A 23,820-nucleotide genomic window follows, 5' to 3' on the forward strand; every position below is an offset into this window, starting at 1 on the left:
GTTCTTTCCCATGTAGCATGATCTCCCATACTAATTTACATTGGTGGGGGGTACTGGGGGTTGAAATCAGGGGTGCTTAACCAATGAGCCACATCCCTAGCCCTACTTTACATATTTACTTAAAGACAGAGTCTGAGTTGCTTAGTGCCTGTTACTGAGGTTGGCACTGAACTCCAGATCCTCCTATCTCAGCCTCCAGAGTCCCTGGGTTGTGTGGGCCACCCAGGCCCCACATAATTTTAACTTGAATTACAATTAGATAACGAAGTAACACTAAATCAGAAGCATTTGACATAACAAAATATGACCAGAGAGGGGGACTAGGGTTGTGGCTCAGTGGTAGAGTGCTTGCCTGCTTGCCTAGCACATGTGAGGCACTGGGTTCGATCCTCAGCACTGCATAAAAAAATAAAATAAAATAAAGGTATTGTGTTCATCTACAACTATTTAAAAAATATTTTTTTAAAAAATATGACCAGAGAACAGCTTTAAAATTAATATCAACAAATTCTACATTTAGAAAAGTGTGTTCTAAAACAATTTGACTTTTCTTTAGTCTCTTAAAATAAAAACTCCTCTCAAAACCTTTTTTCCAAAATTTTGTAATAGATTTATTTGGTTAAAAAATGTTTCAGCTGGGCGCAGTGGTGCATGCCTGTAATCCCAGCAGCTCAGGAGGCTGAGGCAAGAGGATGGCAAGTTCAAAGCCAGCCTCAGCAAAAGCAAGGCGCTGGGGCTGGGGTTGTGGCTCAGCGGTAGAATGCTCACCTAGCATGTGTGCGGGGCTGGGTTCAATCCTCAGCACCACATAACCACATAAAAATAAATAAATAAAATAAAGGGATTGTGTCCAACTACAACTTTAAAAAAATTTAAATAAATAAAACAAAGTTTAAATAAAAAAAAAAAAAAAGCAAGGTGCTAAGCAACTCAGTGAGATCCTATCTTTAAATAAAATACAAAATAGGGCCAGGGATGTGGCTCAGTGGTCAAGTGCCCCTGAGTTCAATCCCCAGTATTTCCCCTCCAAAAAGAGTACTGTAAAATTAAAGGCTTTATAGTGCAGACTAACATGGAGTAAACCAACTAATGCACCCCTTTCCCTGCCAACACATGAAAACCTCAGACTGAATACAAAAGCAACTGAGAACTCTACAAAAGTACACCAGCAGGCAAAACAAAGACTTATGTCAAACCTGAATATTGACCAGGAAAAGCAGGAGAAGGCTGTGTTGGGGAGGAGATAATTTCATAGTATTTGGTATTCTTCCATGATCTTCCGGCTTTGATCCCAGGGCTGGCAGATTTACAGAATGGTACAGCCAATACCAGAAGCAAAAACACCAGGAGAAACACCCTATGTTTAATCAAACAGACATGTAAAAAGACCCCTCTATGCTGTCAAGGAAGGGAGAAGACAAGGAGACAATCTTTTTTTTCTTCTTTCCCCCTTCTCCCTTTTCTCTCCTAGCCTAACCAACAATTTGTTGGCACTCCAGCATCTAAAACCCAAACAGAACACCTATCTCTGGTCAAAGGAACAAGGAAAAGGAGCCCTACCAACCAAAGAATGGGAGTGGGGAGGTCTCAATTTTCTCTCATTCTGAAGACTAAACCTGAAAAGCAACTTGACATTCTGGCTGGGGGTCCAGGGTAGGGAGTGGGGGTAGCGGGCCTGTGATCTGGAGAACATGAGGATGTGCAAGAGAACAAGAAAAGAATATCCCATAATTCTGTGTGTGAACTAACTCCAGTCCTGGGCTCATCATCCTTAGTGAAACAAATCCAAAGAAGCAGAGTAAAGGCTCTGAGAACAAAAATCCATGTCAACCTCTACACAATTAACTAGACCAACTCTTGCGTGCAATATGTGACCACACCTAAAGAATAAAATAAATATTTTCAAAACTGAACTGACACTGGAACCACCACAAAAAGGCAAGACAGAACTTTCATCTGAACTTGTCCAAGTCCATTACCTAATTAAAAAAAAAATTATTTAACATTCTCCAGAGGATTTAAATGAAGTCTTAACAACATAATATTGAAAATGTCCAGTATGCCAGTGAAGTGAAACTTACTTAACATATCAAAACACCAACAGGCACATATACACACCGCAGGAAAATTTGTTTACTACATTGGGGAAAAGATAATCAACAAATGCCAATCCCAAAAGGACACCTACACTGTAATTCTCAGACTTAAAACTCCAGAATGAAAAAGGAAAAAAAAAAAGATGGACGTTTTAAAACGGAAAAATATCTGAAAGGAGGTAATATAGAGACAAAGAGTCATAATTTTTTTACTAATGACTTTACATACTTAAAGATGAAAAATAAAAAACAAAAACCATAATTGGTTATTTTCACATTATTAATCCCCAATAACTAGTACCCAATAAAACAATTTTTTCATATTCTCCACAATGGCTAAAACAGTTACATACTAGGTACACAAGGGATCTAAAGGCAATAGAGCAAACACAAGCTGCAAAACAAATGATAGTTAAAAAAGCAAAATAAAAAACCTAAACATTCAAGAAGATTTAGATTTAGTAAGGTATAGTAAGATATAGTAAGTTAGCCCAATACACACATTATTAATGCAAAACTAACAAAAATATCTGATGTGTTAAATGACAAATATAGAGCTGGGGTTGTGGCTCAGAAATAGAGCACTCACCTAGCATGTGTGAGGCCCTGGGTTCAATCCTCAGCACCACATAAAAGTAAATAAATGAAATAAAAATATTGTGTCTAACTACAACTAAAATATAAATATTAAAAAATGAGAAATATAAAATATTTGCAATAATTACAACTTTATAAACATAAGAATGCAAAAACAAGAGCAGGAAAAAAATGTTATAGCACACATTTGTTTTTCTACTTCATAGCATTCTTTCCAACTAGATGCTATTCAAATCATAATTTAGCTAACACACTATAAGAGAACTTTATCCAGATAATTCTCACCTAGTTAAAATAAAAAAGAATAGAACAAAACAAAATAATGACATGCACTGATAAATCCTGGCTGACATTTTTCTTCCTGTTAAATATACATATGTAACCCCTGGATCATGACAAAAGCTCTACTTCTTCTTATGGGTTGAGGTTAAAAAAAGAAATGTGGGGGCTGGGGTTGCGGCTCAGTGGTGGAGCGCTGGTCGAGCACACGAGGCACTGGGTTCGATCCTCAGCACCACATAAAAATGAAATCAAGATTGTCCACCTACAACTAAAAAAAAAATAAATATTAAAAAAAAAGAAATGTGTCTTTGAAAAACACTGCTCTAGCTCAGAACTATCATAATATTAAAAGTAATTACAAATGAAAGAAAACATTATTAAATTTTCTCTAGATAACACTGCTTGCCAGAAGCAAATCTACAGTGTAATATGTAGCAATGCAAAAGACACAGTGGTACCAAACTGAGGGTTTTCTTCCTGTTATCACATAAGGATAAAAAGGAACAGTTTTCACATTCAAAATCATATTCTTCCCCCAAGGGTATTTGTACACGAGTGCACATGTACACATAAGGTACACAATTTCTCCCTCCCTCTATCTATCCACTTCGGAAAACTCTGACTTTATGTTTTATTAATCCTCAATAACTAGTACCCAATAAAACAATTTTTTCATATTCTCCACAATGGCTAAAACAGTTACATACTAGGTACACAAGGAATTTAAAGGCAATTGAGCAAACACAAGCTACAAAACAAATTCACCCAACATCCTCACAACTAAATGTGCCTGAATGCAGATTAAGTTTAATCAAAGATAGATGTATAATGTTAATACCACAATGATGGTATAAATTTACACTGATATTACCCCCCACCCCGCCGGCAGAATTTTACTCTTAGTAGGTTTTGGAATCCTGTGTTTATAATCCCAGGCCAACAATCATGGATATATGGATATAAAGAACATATTTCAATGCAACAGAATGTATCACTCTGAAATAATTCCCAATATCGTTTGTGATGTTTCATAATAAAATCATTAATAAAGTTTTACATTTAATCATTAATAAATTTTTCTCAAGGTAAAAGTCAATGAAAAGAATTGAGGAATACAAAAAGCTAAATGGTCATGAGTGTAATACATTCCACTATTGTCATATATGTAAAAAATAAATAAAAAGCTAAATGGTGATTTATGTCAAATTGTCAAATTGAGCCAGTGTTCAGCTACTGAAGAGAGGCATAATATTTAGCCTTATAGGACTTAAAAAATAACATGAAGACCAGGCTCCCCTCAACTATCTAACTATCTACCAAGGTGAAAAAGGAAAAATCATACACATAGTAAGATTGTAGTAGATTCTCAGTTTTCTAATTTACCATATCAGTTTTGACAATTCACAATGATTCCAAAGGTCTCTAAAATGTATTCACAGGTAATTTTTCAGACATGTGAAATATATATATTAAACTTAACTATTAGTGACAGAATATCTTTCATTATTCTCTCCTCACACTACTATAGGAGTAATATACTAAAGTTGTAATTAAAATTTGAGGGATCCAGGAGAACCTCTGACTTTGCCTTATGAAAATAGGATCACATGACATAATTTAGTGCCAAAATAATGGTAATGGAAGAGGTATGGGCTATAAATAAAATATATATCCAACTGGAAAAAGCAGAAATAAGATTTAATGAAGAAAATGGAAGTGGAGCTGACTGGAAAGAGAGCATTCCTGACTTCCACAACATTTACATTTATAACACACTCATCAATAAATCTTTATAAACAGTCATTACAAAAAAAGGATGGAAGAAATGTTTACTTTGTAATGAAATAAATACATTAGACTCTGAACACAACTTTGTGCTACTCTATTGAAAAATAGCAGTGAGTTGCAAAACCAGTAAGAACAAAGATGGGCCGGATGCAGTGGCATGGGCCTGTAACTCAATGGCTCAGAAGGCTGAGGCAGAAAGATCTCAAGTTCAAAGCCAGCCTCAGCAAAAGCAAGGCACAAAGCAACTCAATGAGACCCTGTCTCTAAATAAAATACGAAATAGGGCTGGGGATGTGGCTCAGTGGCCAAGTGCCCTGGTACCCCACCCCATCCCTCAAAATATACACACACAGTTGAGGAAAAGGGACTCTGAAAGGATTTTAAAAGGATAAAGTGATCCAGGAAACATCATTCAAAGAGAAAAATCTAATAAAAAAGTAGTAATCTAAAAAAGAAAAAAAAAAAAAACTAGTTCTACTACATGAACCAGGAAGAAATAGTAAATTAAAATGGACTCTAACATCTGGGTACGATAGTGCATACATAATCCCAGAGACTTGTAGACTGAGACAGGAGGATAACAAGTTCAAAGCCAGCCTTAGGAACTTGGTGAGATCCTCAAGCAACTAAGCAAGACCCTGACTCAAGAAATACAAAGAGCTAGAGATGTAGCTCAGTGGTAAAAGCCCCTGAGTTCAATCCAAAGTACCAAAATAAATTAGATAGATAGATAGATAGATAGATAGATAGATAGGTATCAAAGGAGAAGAAAGGCATACATGAACTAAAATTTTGATGATAAAAAAGAAAGGATGCAAATATATTTTAAAAATTAACACTGAATGTCATGACTGATAAAATGTGTGAAAGAAAGGAAAATTTCAAGTTTTTGAGTCTGGGTATTTAAGGACATGGTTTTACTACTATCATAAACACAAGTCTAAAGCAGGACATCTATGGGAGAAAGATAAGTTTAAATTTGCGGTGACAGCAATATGATTTCAAATGCACATATATACGGGGCTGAATCCCAGTAAAGAAAATTAAAAATTCAAATCATTCCAGAAAATAGCTGAAGAGACAAGGAATAAGTATGAAAAACTAACTATCAGAAGGAGAATAAGTAAAAATGAGAACAAACTCAGCCTCAGGTTAAAATCATCTAAGAAATGATAAAAGAGGCTAAGAGAGTAGTAAGTACGACTTTTCAGATCTAAGGTACTTTGTCACTATCACAATTGTTCAATCACTTTTACTGTCAGAATATCCTGAAAATTGATTGACATAATATTTTCATCTTATGGATGTAGAAACTTAGTTAAATGACAACTAAATTTAAAGAACTGTTAAGTAAGTTACAGAACCATGTGTCAAACCTAGTTCTTCTGCATAACCAGATACACATAATAAGATATGATCTAGTTTCCAAAAACAAAGAAACCCACGAGCTGGCAATCATGTAAACAATACAACTGTAACACCAAATAAGATGGTGGAAGACTGTGAAGACACACCATTTAATAGCTTTAACCTAATAACAAAGTAGACTTTAATCAAAAGACAAAAGATTATAAAGCTGTGAGTACACTGACCAAATAAGAGTCAGATAAATCTATTTAAACACAAATTTCATACATCACTCAATAATGCTTAAAGACTTCAAACTTTAACAAGGAAGGTTCCTTTCTCTTAAAAATTAATTTAATTAGAGGTAAAACAGAACAATTCCACCTTTTCCAAAAGCTAAAACACATACAGTTTGAGTTTCAACAAAATAAAAGTGGAAAATTCAAGCTATTTAAAGCTCTCAAATTCACTGCACCCTATCTACCTACTGCTCTCATCAGAAATTACCAGTGTTATAAAGACTGGCAGGTTACATTCCAGAATCTTTCATGTACATTTAGCTATATATTTATAAGCATACATCTACCTATATATTTGTAAATATGTGTGTATAAACATGAAAGACATTTTTATGCGCCCAAGTGAAAAATTATACTTATTACTGTTTGAAATGATTTCTTTAAAAGCCTTGCTGAATTTTTTAAAGCAATGGTATTCTTGTTAATGATGAACACTACAAATATTGTTCAAAATACCAGATATGATCTGCATTTTGTTACTGTCTATTGTTCAAAAATCTTATCCAACATTTCCCCATTATTGGAAAAAAATGAAGAATATAATTAGGACATTCTATTCTAGTATGTTCTTTTGGACTTAGGCTTTACAATTTTTATTCATTATTAATGTATGTTATAATATCAAGATATCTTCCAGGGCAACAAAATTATCAAAAATGATACAGGTTCCCAAGTTGCTACATTTTAATTAAAACTACTTTCCTTAGAATTCTTTAAAATTTCTGGCTGTTAAAAAATCTTTAATATATTATACTAGTACTAGCTAAAACTAGTATTAGCTTTCCAAATACTTTATAAAATTATTAAGATCTTTAAATATTCAGACCAAGTCAGACAGGTATTCAAGGAATGTGCCATTATCTGTTTTCAAAATGAATAAACTGAGGCTAAGAAAAATTTAATTGGAAAACTTATTCATCAGGATTAATACTTAAGGAATCCTAAATTAGGACATCTTGTCTAATCCCATTTTTTAAATGATACCACCACCATCTCACCCCTTGTTGCCAACTGTTATCTGTCACATCTTTCTTTGACAGCAACTCAATTAATTCTGCAGCTTTTTCATGCTTTAGAACACTGGGAGCCTTCTAAACAGTTGTTTGCAAATATCTAAAAGAAGTAGTTACAAAATAGCCACCATTATTAAAATGTGAACACTAGAAACATGCTAAAAATATAAATTAAAAAATTAACTGCACTCCTCTGCCACATGAATTTTGTACTAAAGCTCACTGGCTCCTCAATTTTCTGTAGAAGGTGAACTGCTGGAAAGCTGCTAGCTAAGCAGGTGTCACTTTGTTCAAAGAAAGCATGATTATTCTATGGTGCCTTATTCCAGGAGCTGGAGTGTCAGAATATAGTATTATTTATTCTGCCCCAGGGTTAGCCTGAAACAATTATCTACTAAAAACCACTAATTTCCATTCTTCCTCCACCTTAAACTAACAAACTTTACCAAAAACATTCAAAAGCATCCATTGTTGGGGAATAGGGGGGTGAACTGAGATACAAAGGATAAATTTGTTCTAATTCAGTTATTAACTATGTGCTCTAGTTAAGTTATGGTTCTGAACAATTTTCATCACTTCTGGGTCTTGATTCCTCACTTTCAAACTAAGTTTAATAAATAAGTCTGGTTTAAAGTTTGTAATTTTTGGAAATGAGGTTTAACAATGGAAATGAGCAAGTATAGAGCCATAAGCTTTAGTTATATCTGTAGCTACATATGTGTAACGCAGTGATGATCTTTAGCTACTACATGCTAAAATCAAAAGGAATACAAATTATTTTCCATGAGAAAAAAGAAATTTATATAATCACATGAATATATGAAAGAATTTCTTCAGCTTTAATTTTCCCTGTGATTCAAACAATTCACCCTTCTTTAATTTCAATTCTTTCCCGTCCTTAATCAAAATGGAAAAATGTTACTTTCTTATAACTGCTCAGATATAGTGAAATGGTCAAAATAAGAACAAGAAAAAGAATCATTCATTTATAAAGCATCTTCATAAGAAGTCCTCACAATTGCACTATCTAGAACTTATCAAGTAATTACCAAATTATTAGTCATTGAATTCACTACTTCATGTTTACAGTAAACTGATTAAGACCAGAGTTAAGCAAAGAATTGTCTCAGTAAATCAAATGCTAAAAATTCTAACAAATTTTAATGTTTAAAATTCTAACAAATCCTCATTAAAATTTAAGTCTTTAACTTTATTCATAGACCACTCAATATCCTACTTAAATTTTCATCATATATAAGAACATCTGGCTAATAAATGTAATTTAAAGTCAAGCATACTTCATGCAGTCACTTGTAAATAGCTTTATACTCTCAAACACAATATAACAGAATAAAAACATTAAAGTGGGGAAGTGAAGGAAGAAACCAACCATCCAACCTAAAAACAAAAGAGCAAATAAGAGTTTGCTCTAAGCCTACTTCTCTTCTTCCTCTACATTATCTAACAATTGTATTCCCCCAACCTTTTTTTTTTTTTTTTTTTTTTTTGGTGGGGAACAGGGCACTGGGGTTTGAATTCAAGGGAGCTCAACCACTGGGCTATACCCCCAGCCCTTTTTATTTTGTGAAAAGGACTAGCGGGGCTGGGGATGTGGCTCAAGCGGTAGTGCGCTCGCCTGGTATGCGTGCGGCCGCCGGAGTTCGATCCTCAGCACCTACAAAGATGTTGTGTCCGCGGATAACTAAAAAATAAATATTAAAAATTCTCTCTTTCTCACTCTTAAAAAAAAAAAAAAAAAAAAAAAGGACTAGCAAAGCTGCTCAGGCTGTCTTTGAACTCACAATACTCCTGCCTTAGCCTCTTGAGTCATTGAGATTATAGACATGAGCCACCCACGCAACAGGATATTTCTTTTTTTTCTTGGTGAATAAAAAATGATGTTCCCCTACCTACTCTAACTCCCCAAGTTATATTTCTCCTCAAGCTGCTTGTTCACCCACCTCCCCGAGGTACCAATCTTGGTGACTGGTACCATGCCGTTATACCAACCTAGTCAGTCACTTAAAGAAAATAATTTATGGGTGGGGATATGGCTCAAGTGGTAGCGCGCTCGCCTGGCATGCCTGCGGCCCGGGTTCAATCCTCAGCACCACATACAAACAAAGATGTTGTGTCTGCCGATAACTAAAAAATAAATATTAATTCTCTCTCTCTCTCTTAAAAAAAAAAAAAAAAGAAAGAAAGAAAATAACTTAGGTTTTGTGGGACACAAATATTACAATCTGCAGAAAACATTTACAGATCCATGGATTAGAGAATCTATTCACAGAAGAATTGTTACAAAAGAATGAATGAAGCAAATGCTTTCTGAACACAGATTGCCTTTCACCTCTCAGTAGAATCTGCAATGTTAGTACATTCATCTCTCTTCTCTATATTTAACATTGAATTTTAGAATGTTATCTGATATGAAGAATGTTAGATAAATGGTTTGTTTTTACCAGAGCATAAGTAGTTATGATGTTTTTACCAGAGCATAAGTTATGATGTTAAATTTAGGAAAAAGTAAAGGAGGATTAAGAGAATTTACCTGTAATGAACCATACACACACACACACACACACACGAAACAGGAAAAAAATCAAAGTGGAATACAAACAAAAAAAAGACTGAACCTAACTATAGTTCAAACAAATAGCAGAATCACATTAAAGGAAACAAACTAATCAGGTAATGTTTATACACAGTATTCTGATGGTATACCATCAAGCTAAACAAAAAATAAATTATAAACAAACATTAAACTCTAGTTAATAATGTTTATTTCCACAGGCATAGCTCTAGCAATTTTGGAACTACTGTCTATGTTAGAAGTAAGCAAATAATAACTAAATATACTATAGAAACCAGGTATCTCAATGTTAGAGAAAGGAATTACAGATTTTAAAAGGAGCAAGGCTAGGATGAACCCTATACTGCTGGACTGGAATTGGAGCTATCATGATAAACTCATGCCTGTTTAGACAGATAGATATAAGATAAAGAGGTGTGTGCATGTGTTTGTATAAAATATTTAGCTTTATCTCTTGACAGATATATATCCTCTAAAAGAAACTAGGGCTTCCTGAAGAAATAGCTTACCATGGCTAGGTAGGGTAGGAGTATCTTATTACACCAGAAAATAAGAGAGTATTCAGAAAATGATTAGTACTCATCAAAAGGACACAGAAGCCAGCCTGATGGAGCTCTGATAGGTCAAACCTGAGAAGTATCCAAAAAAAAAAAAGCAAATAATAAAGAACCCATGAGTTCATAATGATAATGCATACATACATAAAAATGGAGGTAAAGAAAAGCTCTTACAGAACACCAACTAAGAGGTAGACATGACAGACTTAGAAAATTGCCATTTGGCAACAATATTAGTACTGATTCAGGCAAGAAATGAACATATATCAAAACAAGTGGAAAAGGTTTGATGGTATTTTTAACACTTGCATTAAAACATCTCCCCTTAAAATACATGTTACAAGAAGATGGAGAAACCTTATAGATAACAGTTCCCCTTTAACGAGATAAATGGACATTATATGCCTACTGATATGGTGTATAGAGAAAAACATAATATCACTTCCGGAATATTCCTGCCAAAAATGCACAACCTGAACCTAATAATAAAGAAACAGCAGACAAATCAATATTGAGTGAATTCTAACAACTGGTTTATTCTTACCAAATAACATCTCAAAGTCATAAAAGATAACAAAAGAATAATCAACTGTTCCAAATTAAAGGAGACAAAGCTAATGAATGTTAAGGTGTGTGTGGTATAGGAATTATTCTATTAAGGACCGTACTAGTACATTCTGTGAAACTTGAAAAAGATTTTCAGATAACATAATGGGTGCTAATTTCTCAAGTTTGATAACCATGATTAAATAATGTTTTAAGAAAACATACACAGCTATTTAGAGGTAAAGAGAGCCATGACGGAATCTACTCTAAAAATATTCAGAAAAAAAGGTTATGTGTGCTCATGTGTAAATGGAAACAAAGAATAAGAAAGCAAATATGGTTAACAGAAGGTAGAGAAATACAGTTGAAATAGTCACAAAAAATATCCTCCTTGTAATTTTTCTATAAGTGTGAAATTATAGTTTGAAAGAATGAGGAAAAAATGAAGTTAATTTATATTTGCACATGCTGCCAGCAAAAAGTTATGAAAACATGAGTGATGGTTCTCCTTTACACAGAAAGGTAAGAAAAACATCTGCACGTTCAGTCCCTATTCTAATACCTACAAAACTCCATTTCCTCGGTAAAAATGGAACCTCACCTATCCAACCTTTCTCAAAAGTTATCCTTTAAGATTCATGGAAACATGAAGATGGACAGGGGAAAACAGAAGAATCTAAAATAATATACAGGCAGCCCTCCACATCTGTGAGTCATGTGTATCAACGAACTCAGCCAACCACAAGTCAAAAATATTAGGGAAAAATAACTCTACTGAACAACTTTACTGAACATGCACTGTCATTATTCCTAAACAATAAACAATACCAACTATTTACTTGGCATTTATATTGTATTAGGAATTGTAAGTAATATACAGATGATTTACAGTATAGAGGAGAATGTGTTTAGGTTATATGCAAATACTATATAGTGTCATTTTATACAGGGGATTTGAGCATCTTGGGACCTGCATATCTCCAAGTGAAAGGGTTATCATAGACTCAAACATCCTTGAACACCCAGGGAAAACTATACTATAAAGTCATTCATTCTAAATAAAATGTTTGGTATAAAGTGTAAGTACTTCAAAAATACATAAGCCAGGGCTGGGGATGTGGCTCAAGCGGTAGCGTGCTCGCCTGCCATGCATGTGGCCCGGGTTCGATCCTCAGCACCACATACAAACAAAGATGTTGTGTCCGCCGAAAACTGAAAAATAAATATTAAAAATTTTCTCTCTCTCTCTCTCTCTCTCTCTCTTAAAAAAAAAAAAATACATAAGTCAGACATTTTTCCATTATGGTGAGCAACTGTTACACAAACTAGACATTTGAAATATCAGATGTTTTAGTTTGTAAAGATTTCATTTATTCAAGATTCATTTGAAAGGGAGAAAAGATTAAGAAAAAAAAATCTTTGGGCTGGGGATGTGGCTCAAGTGGTAGCGCGCTCGCCTGGCATGCGTGCGGCCCGGGTTCGATCCTCAGCACCACATACAAAGATGTTGTGTCCGCCGAGAACTAAAAAAATAAATAAATATTGAAATTCTCTCTCTCTCCCCCTCTCTGTCTTTCTCACTCTCTCTTTAAAAAAAAAAAAAAAAAAACTTTGATGCCATGGCTGAGCGTATAGCTTAATGGCAGAGTACATATTCACCTGCCCAGGGGTCCAAGTTCAATCTCCAGCACAGAAATAAAATACTTTTAGGGTTTGGGTTGTAGCTCAGCAGTAGAGCACCTGCCTAGCATGTGTGAGGCACTGTGTTCCATCTTCAACACCACATAGAAATGAATAAATAAAGGTTTTGTGTCCATCTACTACTAAAACAAATATTTAAAAAAAAGAAAGAAAAAGAAAAGAAAAAAATAGGGCTGGGTATATGGCTCAGTGGTAGAGTGCTTGCCTGGAAAGCATAAGGCCCTGGGTTCAACTTCCAGGACCACAAAAAAATAAATAAAATGCTTTTACTTCAAGATTTTTACCCATATGTCAAATATTCTGATAAATTCAATAATATCAATTTCTTCCATAAAACTGTATGGTATCAAAAACATTCCAAAATTTAAAAAAGACATTAACTAGGATTTGGTCAACCCTGGAGATACTGTGACCCAGTATCGCTACTAAATAAAGGTTTCTATATTATTTCCCAAGTTCTTTTTTTTAATATTTTTTAGTTGTAGATGAACACAATATATTTATTTTGTTTATTTTTTATGTGGTGTTGAGGATCGAACCAGTGCCTCACGCAAGCAAGGCAAGCGCTCTACCACTGAGTTACAAACCCAGCCCCTATTTCCCAAGTTCTACACATTAAAGTACATGACCAAAACTGGTTTGTTCTTTATTCACAAGACTGAAATGAGCCCTGAGGAATCACACCAAATTCAGAAGATAAGTGTTTATAAAAAGGATTTCAGCTGGGTGTGGTGGCACACGCCTGTAATCCAACTGGCTTGTGAAGCTCAGACAGGAGGACTGCAAGTTCAAAGCCAGCCTCAGCAACTTAGCAAGGGTCTACAACTCATCAAGACTTTGATTCTAAAAAAAATATAAAAAAGGGGCTAGGGATAGGGATGGGGATGTGGCTCAGTAGTTAAGCGCCCCTGGGTTCAATCCCTGGTACCAAAGAGAGAGAGAGAGAGAGAGAATCTCAAATTTTTCATATACTAAAGTCAAGGAAAAGTTTATTTTAAAAATAATTTATGGCCGGGTGTGGTAGCACATGCCTTTAATCCCAGCAGCTCAGGAGGCTGAGACGGGAAGATCACATGTTTGAAGCCAGCCTCAACAACTCAGCAAGACTATAAGCAACCTAGTAAGAACTTGTCTCAAAATAAAAAATAAAAAGGGCTGGCAATGGGGCTCAGGGGTTAAGCACCCTTGGATTCAATCCCCAGTGTAAAAAAAAAATTTAAAAATAAATTGTAAATTCATAAAGCTTTGGTCACCACTGAAAAGAAGTTGCATATAGAAACTGTATCTTGCCAAAAAAAGAAAACGTCTTTAAAAGTTATATTAGTTATAATTCTAAAATGTCACTGGAGGTTTTTTTTTAAATACATGACAGTAAATTTGGTATAAAATAAAATTTTAATGTTACTAGTCATAACTGCCCATTATTGGAAAAAGAGGATCATGTTCTTTTTTAAATACTTCTACCTACTTAGTCTCTATTTTGACCAGTGGACAAGCAATCTGGCTCTGTGAGGAAAAATGCAAAATGCTGAAAATTGACCAGGTGGAAATGACACTAAACAAAGGCAACCAACAGCAATGAAGCAATGAAGAGTTAGTATGCCTGCCCAGCCTCATCAGCTCTACATCAAGTACACTAAACACAAGACTAATGAGGCAAAGAGGGGCTGGGGATGTGGCTCAAGCGGTAGCCCGCTCGCCTGGCATGCATGCGGCCCGGGTTCCATCCTCAGCATCACGTACAAAGATGTTGTGTCCACCGAAAACTAAAAAATAAATATTAAAATTCTCTCTCTCTCTCTTAAAAAAAATGAGGCAAAAGAGAAAGGATCACAAGAACATAAGCTTCAACAAGGTAAGGCTTTTTGCTGGTCTGGTTTACCAATGTACCACAGAAGATAGAAAAATGCCTAGCACACAATAAGCGTTCACAAAGAATTATACGAACGAATGAATGAAAGGATGAATGGTCTTTCAAGTACATCTACATAAATTATATTACATTGCAAAATTATTTCAAAAATGAATTTGGTACACATTAACTTAACAATCATACTAGAAAACATGAATAATCTATTCTGCACTCTGACTAAATGAAGTAATTTCAAAGTTTCTAAGATATTTCTTTGCCTACTGTGGGTAGCATAATACATTTGCATATCCCTCCCTAAGTTTAAAATATGGTTTATCAAAAACTTCATAAAACAGTTAAAAGGATGAAATTAACTCATAAAATAAAAACCAGAGGAAACACATCATATTTACATCAAACTTGAGAGTTCATACAAGAAATCACAGGATCTAAAACATTTCTCATCATCATTTACTTTCATAACTAAAGTAACTCTATCACAATCTGTTCCTCTATGATTTAGTCTTTTTTTATTTCTCCATTCCTTTATTTGTCATCTTATAGTTTGAAGAACTTCTTCAAAAAATAAAATGTATTTTATTTCCAACCATCAAATTAAGAGCTCTGCAATTTGCTCATATCAAATATAGTCATATTTCTTTTATTTAAAAAAAAACATAAAATTAGGTGGAGCAGAATGCAAGTAAATTTAACAAGAATTTATATATGATTTATGTTCACTGCTAAATGCAAACCACACCCCCCATGGTAGAAATTTTACAATTTCTTGCAAATAAATTCAACTTATTTCTTACATGCTCTCTTTAAGATTACTAACATGTTCTGAGTGACAAACTTCATTTTGCTTCCAAGTACCTCCCATATAATCAATATGTCATTTCACTATCAATTTAAACCTAACATTTTCCAAAGCGCCTGCCTTACGTGGATTATAATCATCTTACTATGCTTCTTGTGTCCATGCTGCTGGAAAAGCAGTCTGTACAAGCAGGAGTAGAGGCACAATCCTGAGAGAGAGGAGTAGAGAAAGATGTTGAGAAAACAAAACCAGATAAAATGAGCTCACTTAAGAGTTCAGGAGCTCAGCCAGTGTTCATGGTCAAGGTTGATTACATTTTCTCATACCCTTACGAGTTAGAAGTTGTCCAAAAACAGCACAATGGACTCTAGAAAGAGATATCTGAATTTGTATATGTAAGCAGTAATATCACTTATTCTAAGCTACCCATATACCCTTTTTTTAAAGAAACCATCAATCATAAAATATATAAGTATTTAGGAGATTGGGGATAAAGAAATTCTCTAAAAGTTCATCTAAATTACTGTAACAAACCTAATGGTAGTTTAGTATAAAATGGTTGAATGGTATGTGTAACGTAGATTTCAATCTTGCCAAAAAAAAAATTATATGTAATCTTGAATGATTAAGACATTCTCAAAGCATGCAGTTTCAAAATCATCAGTATCAATCTCTCAATTATCCTTGTATCCTCAATTTTTTAAACTGGTCTTTTACCATATCATCATTTTAAAATGAAGAAAACAGAGTATAATTACTAAACAACATAAAACCAAGATGGATTTAACCTAACTGGAATTTTCTTTTTTTTTTTTATTGGTTATTCAAAACATTACAAAGATTGCAGAATCACATCGGTTACACATCCACATTTTTACATAATGCCATAATAGTAATTGTTGTATTCTGCTACCTTTCCTATCCTCTACTATCCCCCCTCCCCTCCCCTCCCATCTTCTCTCTCTACCCCATCTACTGTAATTCATTTCTCTCCTTATTTTTTTCCCATTCCCCTCACAATCTCTTATATGTAATTTTGTATAACAATGAGGGTCTCCTTTCATTTCCATGCAATTTCCATTTTCTTTCCCTTTCCCTCCCACCTCATGACTCTGTTTAATGTTAATCTTTTCCTCCTGCTCTTCCTCCCTGCTCTGTTCTTAGTTGCTCTCATTATATCAAAGAAGACATTTGGCATTTGTTTTTTAGGGATTGGCTAGCTTCACTTAGCATAATCTGCTCTAATGCCATCCATTTCCCTGAAAATTCCATGATTTTGTCATTTCTTAGTGCTGCGTACTAACTGGAATTTTCAATCAAAAAGTCCCCGCCCCTCCTTTAGTAAAAATTATAATCAGATAAAAGTTTTAAATTTAAAAAATTTCCACCTAATCTCCTATATTCCTACAGTGCCATAAAAATAACCTTTAAAGTACTGCTTAAGCATAATAAATCCTCATAAAATTAACTTTATATTAAGTTAGTCAAAGAATTGTCCCACTAGCAGGGAATCTAAATATAAAATCAAATCAGTAACTTATTTAAAAACCAAATATCGAGAAATGCTAACTACCTTGGCCAAGGTCATTCAGTTACCTAGTTAGTATATAACCCATCCATTCATTTAAGTACTTTTTTTGTTGGTATGTACATGTACTACTGATTAAAGTGCTGTCCTGTGTACCAAGGACATGAAGCAATGAGAATATATAGTCATTCTTCTAATTCAGTGGTAAAGACTAATTATAGTAAACACTGGAAGGGAAAGTACAGATGTCTTTAGACACTTAAAAGGAAATCTCAATCAGTGGTTCTCAATCAAGGTCATTCCCCAAAGATGATAATACCTGTAGACATTTTCAGTTGTCACAAATGGGGAAGGTGCTAGTGATATCTAGTGGGAAAAGGCCAGGGATGCTGCTAAACATTCTCAAGGTGCAGGATCATGCCTCACAGCAAATAGTTACCTAATCCAAAAGTCCAACAGTATCAACACTGAGAAATCCTGATATGAACCAGAGGGGTTAGGGAAGGCTTCCTTCCTCTACAACTTAAGTATGCTACTTCTTTAAAGGACTTTTACCAAGGTGGTAACAAATATGGCCTGACACAATTAATCAGAACTCCCACTATAAAATAAACACAGGAAAGAATAATGAGAAGTTCCCTAGTAGATGAAAATCAAAGAAAAGCACAATGTTTCAGAGTTGCTTCATGTAAATTCTCTTTCCTGAAGAACAAAGAAAAAAACATACAAATTGAAACAAATATGTTTTTATTATTCTCGCTACCTTTTTCACTTTTCTCTACCAAACCAAGCTACTACTTGATACTGGTGAGAAGATTATAAAAAGTCCCATAGTTTAGACAAAATGAATACTCTCTGGATACGAAACTGAAAATGAAGGAAAACAGAAATGGGTTTCACTTTGTAGACAGGAAAATGTACTGGATATTAGACTGAGTCTGAAGTTTGTTTCCTGTAACAGTTTCAAGAGTAAGCTACCTAATCAAAGGATCTGAAGGACAAAAGACACCAAGTATTTTAAGTGTCCTAAAGATAAAAGGAAACAAAATCCTTTAGAGTTTATGAGCCAAGGTAAATCCAAAAATTAAACTGAAAAAAAGATTTCTGACACATCTCAAACCTACAGATTGAGTCCTACATCTTCCTACTCAGTCTATTCAGGGTAGCAAGAGAAATGGATCATGGCGGGTAGGGGGAGAATGGAGTAATGCAACTAGCTATACAAAGAAGCTAAAAAAAATTGAACACTGATTAAGATTTACTGCTAATATTTTGGAGTGTGACAATACTGGGATTATATTTTTTTAAAATTTTAAAAATTATAAAAATCCAACACATAAGTCACACCTCCTCTAGCTACTTCGTGTAAGCACAATCAATGCTAACAGGCTCTTATATTTTTCATATATTACTTCAAAATGCTTTTTAAAAAAAAAAAATGCTTTCTCCAAATTAATCTGAAATTTTCTAAAGGAAAGGTCAGACATTGTCATTCTCTTTCCTTCCCTTCTTTTCAAAAAGGAAGCAGAGGCAGAGAGACTCTACCAGAATGATCTCCATACAGTGATCATTCTTAAATACAGAATATGGATGTGTAGCTCACATATAAAACTACTACTTTCCAGTAGTCAACCACAGTCCTAAAGAGGACCACACATTTAAATAGTTCAGCATGTATCACCTACCATACCCTAGGTGAAACTCTAACATTAGAACAAGTAAATACTACAAACATGGAGCAATAAAATAATACCTTATCATGATAATTCTTCAAAGATTAACTGGTCTGGCCAAACATTGACTCTTAGAGAGTCTTATCTTCCAACATAGGCAAATTTACTTCCATTATTTCAAAACTGACAATGGGATGCTTTGATCTCAGTGATGATGCTTAATAGAAATTATTGTTTCCATACAAAATTAGCACACTGAGCACACAAAAATCATTTTTTGAGCCTAAATGTCATTCAATTCATGATAATTAAGGGGAATTTACCACATAATTCTTGAAAGAACCAGAATCCTTTTGAGAAATTATAATGGTAGGGGGAGATATGATAACGATACATACATATCCTATAAAAAGATCAGGATTTTCCACAGACTAAACTCACATTTTGCAAAATTTAAAAATCTATATTCTTAGCTTAAAAAAGTAGCATGTTCTTATTTTCAAGCCAAAATTCTCTGCAAAATTAAAACATGCATGGGGAAGTTCAGTTTGGGAAAACCTGAGAATTAGCAAGACATAGTATCTGAGCATTCATATTTCAAACATCTTAAACATTGATAATTTCAGACATAAATTTCTATGCTTTATAAAGCAAAAGGAATTTCTTGACAATACAATGCTTCAAAGACACCTTTAAATTTACCAAAGTTCTGATGAACTGAGCCAAAGGATAAATGCTTTTAAAAGCCAAATTCATTATAAGCAAGCATTCTAAAACATCATTTTTTCTATAACTCAGATTCCTATATTTTCATACTTTACAACATGATTTAATGGAACACATTAATTCATAAACTGTTTACTATAACAAAAACATTCACTAATTAACAATATTCACTCAATTTTATAATAGATCTTTTTAAACCAAAAAAATGCATATTCTGAGTCTTACTCAAACATATTTCCTTTCCTCAACCCCGACTCCATACTGCTAGTTTTAACCTAACCCCATCTTAAAAACATAAACTTACAGCATTATCAGTAAATAAAGTTTAAAGACTTTTCTTTGTAACTTAAAAGGGGAGTGGGAGTGCTACATATACACTAAAATAGGACTACCAAAAATCTCAAGTTCCTATAAAGATTAGATAAGAAACAGAGGTGGTAAACTCAGCTATGCTTTACTGTGACCAACCACAGTGCACTAACCATTAGGTTACCACTTGAGGGCTCCTGTAAACCTTGGGGGGGGTAGGGGGAGAGTAGAGGGAGAACACATAATACAAAACTCCTAAACAAAGAGAGATGCCCCTAAAATGGAAGGGAGTTTTTAAAAACCTTAATATTAGTGCTGCAAATACTATATGTAGCAAATAAAAAAGCTACAAAGCTGTTTTTCTTCCTGTACAGTTGTGAAACTATTAACAAATTAAACATATAGTATCACTAAATTCTTGTTTCATATTCTAAGTACCACAAAGTATTGGGTGGGAGAGCCAAATTTTATGTGAAGATATTTGTCCCAAATTATCAGGTATGAATTCATAAATAAAAAGAAAAGATTCCCAAGTCTATAGCTCTAATTTTTATTAGTAAGCTGTTTTTAAAAAATAAAGCTCTAGTACTAAAAAAAAAAAAAAACAAATAAGTCCTTCGGAAAAAAAGTTCATACAAGTGTCACCACTATCTAGTCTAATATGGAGGGTCCTATTCACATAATGTAATCTAACGATTAGCCTGTTTGCTAAGCTACCCAAATGCTAATTCTTAAAATGTAAAAAAATAAAATAAAATTGTAAATGGGCATTTAAAAGTGTTGTTATATTTGGGTAATCATAAATCTAGTATTTTAAGAAGTCAGTATTTACGACATTAACAATTACATTATTGAATGTATTAGCATTTCCAAATCAAAAGTTCATTTAAAAACTATGCTAACTTAGTTACCAACACGTTGGAGTATTTTTTAAAAGGCATACAGATTGGAAAAATATTTCTGTTGTGTGACTGTTTACCTGATGTTTAATGTTTGCATTAAGATCTAGTGAAACCACAGCTTAAAAAGCAATGATAAATTGTAAGGAAACCTTCCGTCCAACCAATAAATTTAATTGAAAAATGAAAATCGGACACCTGCTTTTTAAAAAACCTTTTGACACGTGATTGACCCCCTTGGGAACAGATTCCCCCAGCTGCCTCCGTCCCTGCGTGCACAGATCTCTCCCTACCATAAAGATGTGTCGTGATGGATAAGGAGGGCGGTACAAATAGAAATAAATCGCAGAACAACCTCGCCTCCTTACCAAACAGCTCATTGGCCTAAGTCCGCAGTCGGCAAGTTACCGAGTCAACAGTCTCAATTATAAACACTCCACCCCGTGGGTTCCTCTCGCCCACTGCCCCATAGGTGCCCGCCTCACCGAGGGCGCGGGAAGGTCCGCAGAGTGTCATTCTGCGAACAGTTAAAAATTTCCGAGGCCCAGGAAAAGGTGGGCGGGCCAGGCCTCGGCGGAACTGACCCCGAGAGACCGCCCGAGGCTCCGGGGGAGGGCCCGAGCGGGCCTCGCCTCCGACCCGCAGCCATCCACAGGGCGCGGAGCCTGCGGGACCTCCCCCCGCGCGGCGCCCTCCCGGCCCCCCCCCCCGGCCCCGGGGGAGGGGCGCGAAGCACACCCCTCCCCCACGGGCACGGCTAGGCCGCCGCGCCCCGCCCGGGGAGCCCGCGGGCCCGCGCCCACCCTCTGCGCGCGGGCCCGGGCCCGGGAGTGGGGGGGGCGTCGGTGCGGGCAAGAGGGGCGGCCCGGCAGCGATACCAACCTCGCTGTTGAAGGTTTTCACGGCCTCCATGTTGTCTGCGCGGAGGCCCCGAGCCCGGCGGCGGAAGAGGCGGCGGCCACTGCACTGGGAGGGGAGACCGAAGCGCGGGCGCCGGCAGGAGAGCGGCCGCTGCGATCCGGGCGGGCGCGGAAGGACAGGCACTGGCAGGCGAAGCTCCTCAGGGGCAGCGAGGCCCCGGCATGGCCGCTGGGGCGGGCGGAGCGCCGGTCTGGGAACACAGGCGCTGCCGGGGCGGGTCGGCGCGGGCGGGGGAGGGGCTGGCGCGGCGCCTTCTCTTCTCCGCCCCGCTCGGTCTCGGTCCCCCACCCGCAGGCCCCGTCCCTACTCTCTCCACCCCCTTCTTCCTCTTCCTCCCACGGGCTCCTGTTTCACCTCCCCGCCGCTTGGGCCGCAGGAACCAGCATCGCACGGCGAAGACAGAGGAGGAAGCCCTGGCAGCGGCGGCTGCGGCATCCAATATGGCGGACACGATCGGGCCGCGCACCTCGGAGTCGGCGGCGCCAGCCAGCGCGCCCCCTGGCGACTGGACCGCGCGGGCCCGGCGGCCGCGCGGAAACCATCGAGCAAGAGCCGGCCAGAGCGTCGCCGCCCGCAGGCCCGATTGCTGGGGGCTACTCGCGGCCGCTCGTCCCCGCCCCCGCCCGGGGCGCGGGAGCGAGCGCTGCAGAACTGCGGAGCGCTAGCGGCGGGCGGGCAGTGTCCGGCGCAGGAGGCCGCTTCTGAGCGCGGCTGTAGGAAAAATCTGAATGTGCCCGCTAAGTGGCCGATTCTGGGAACAACGGAATCTCCATTTCCGTTCCCCTGTGGATTGGCTTCTGCAGGAGCGGCTGGGTGTAGTTGGTTTTTCAGAACTTTAGTGGACAGTGGCCTAAAGGTTATCTGCCAAAACAAAAGTTCCCAGTTTTTCATCTGGTGACTGTGTGCCCAAGCGGCGTAGGAACTTGGGAAGGAAATGCTAGAAATAAAATCTTCGGATCCGGATGAGGACAGGCGGGCAGGGCAGCTCGCACGCCCCAGCCCCGTGCAGGAAATGAACGCTGCGCAGGAGCCCGGTCTGGTGGGGCCCAGACAATGAGTGTGTGTGCCTGTGCGCGGCGGGAGCGGGTGCCAGAATGCACACCATCGGGGCAGGTAAAGGAGAGTCCATCTTCGGGGAAGTTAATCCAAAGGAATTATGCCCTAGATTATTCGGAGTAAGAGGATGCATATAAAATATCCTAGACAGAATAAGACATGCTAGCAAAATGCCTTCGCTCCGGTTTCGTGCAATAATCCATACCAGTCTGAGAACTAACATTCATTTGAAGTTAAAATTTGGGGGTGTATCACTGGACCCTCAAACACTATTGTCCTCTTGTTGAAAGTCGTTTTTCAACAATCACTCCTCCCCAGCTCCACGAAAAAGGAATAGAGGACAGGAACAGGAGAAATTTCCGCTGGGGGATTGATGGAATCAAGATTGCTCCTAAGAGCTGAACCCAGAGTCACATATAATAAAAGGGAAGGCCTTCTAGACATTTTAGGTGTTAAATCTATTTCACTGGACAGCTTTGTTATAGGGGCTGGCTACTCAGAAGGTAAAAGGGGAAACCTAATGAGAAAAAGCTTACATTTTTACCTCATATATCTCAAATCTGACACAAAGTTCTCTGTCTCCACTGCCTGGGTTCATATGCCCAGCCATGTTTTCTTGCCAACACCTGCAGTAGCCTAACTTTACCTTACCATTATTCATCTTACAGACAGTAGCCAGAAAGATTTTTTTAGACACATCAGATCGGGTCACTCTCTTGCTTAAAATAAAATCCCTTTAATGCACTTCCATTGCAACTCCAATGCTGAGCCTCTTGCCCTGGCCTGAAGGTCCTGAAAACCACAAAGCATACCACTTTACCCTTCCTCGTGCCAATGGTTCACACTGGCCATGTCTGTGTCACTTAACAACCAACATGCAGCATTTTCTTACTGGGGACATCTGTCTGTGCATCTTCCCCCAGCCAACCTGTTGTTGCTCATGTTCTTTTCATAGCTGACCCTGCAAGAGGTGTCCTAATCACTCACTCCAAAGTAGAAGGTTGGGACTTGAGGAAGTATGGTACTCAGTTCTGTTCAAAGCCAGGTTCTCCTAATCAAAATTTAGCACTTGGGCCTATGAGAGATTATTTATTCAGTCACACATAGTCAAAGGTTAATTACATAGGCTTGAATGATTAAAGTGCAATTTGAGCTAGGGTAAAATCAGTTGTTAACATGTTACACAATTTGATTTAATAAAGTTTTCATACCCACAA

General features: G+C 36.9%; 1 protein-coding gene across 9 annotated transcripts in view; it reads right to left on the bottom strand.

Moving 5' to 3' along the window:
• Window positions 1-22,076, bottom strand: part of Scaf8 (SR-related CTD associated factor 8) — a 212,126-nt gene extending 190,050 nt beyond the window's left edge. For 7 of the 9 annotated variants that reach the window (XR_013091587.2, XR_013091586.2, XR_013091588.2 and 4 more), the window contains exon 1: window positions 21,509-21,625. Coding sequence is in view for 6 of the 9 variants with exons in the window: in XM_076858100.2 (XP_076714215.1) it covers window positions 21,509-21,538 (30 nt within the window). In the remaining 3 variants the exon portion in view is untranslated. Of the gene's footprint in view, window positions 1-15,636; window positions 15,694-21,508; window positions 21,652-21,855 lie in introns of those variants that run through there. The other 2 variants (XM_076858103.2, XM_076858102.2) reach the window with 2 other exon arrangements.
• Window positions 22,077-23,820: the final 1,744 nt, after the last annotated feature.

The sequence above is a fragment of the Callospermophilus lateralis genome, chromosome 6 (genome assembly GCF_048772815.1).
Source record: "Callospermophilus lateralis isolate mCalLat2 chromosome 6, mCalLat2.hap1, whole genome shotgun sequence".
Classification (NCBI taxonomy): domain Eukaryota; kingdom Metazoa; phylum Chordata; class Mammalia; order Rodentia; family Sciuridae; genus Callospermophilus; species Callospermophilus lateralis.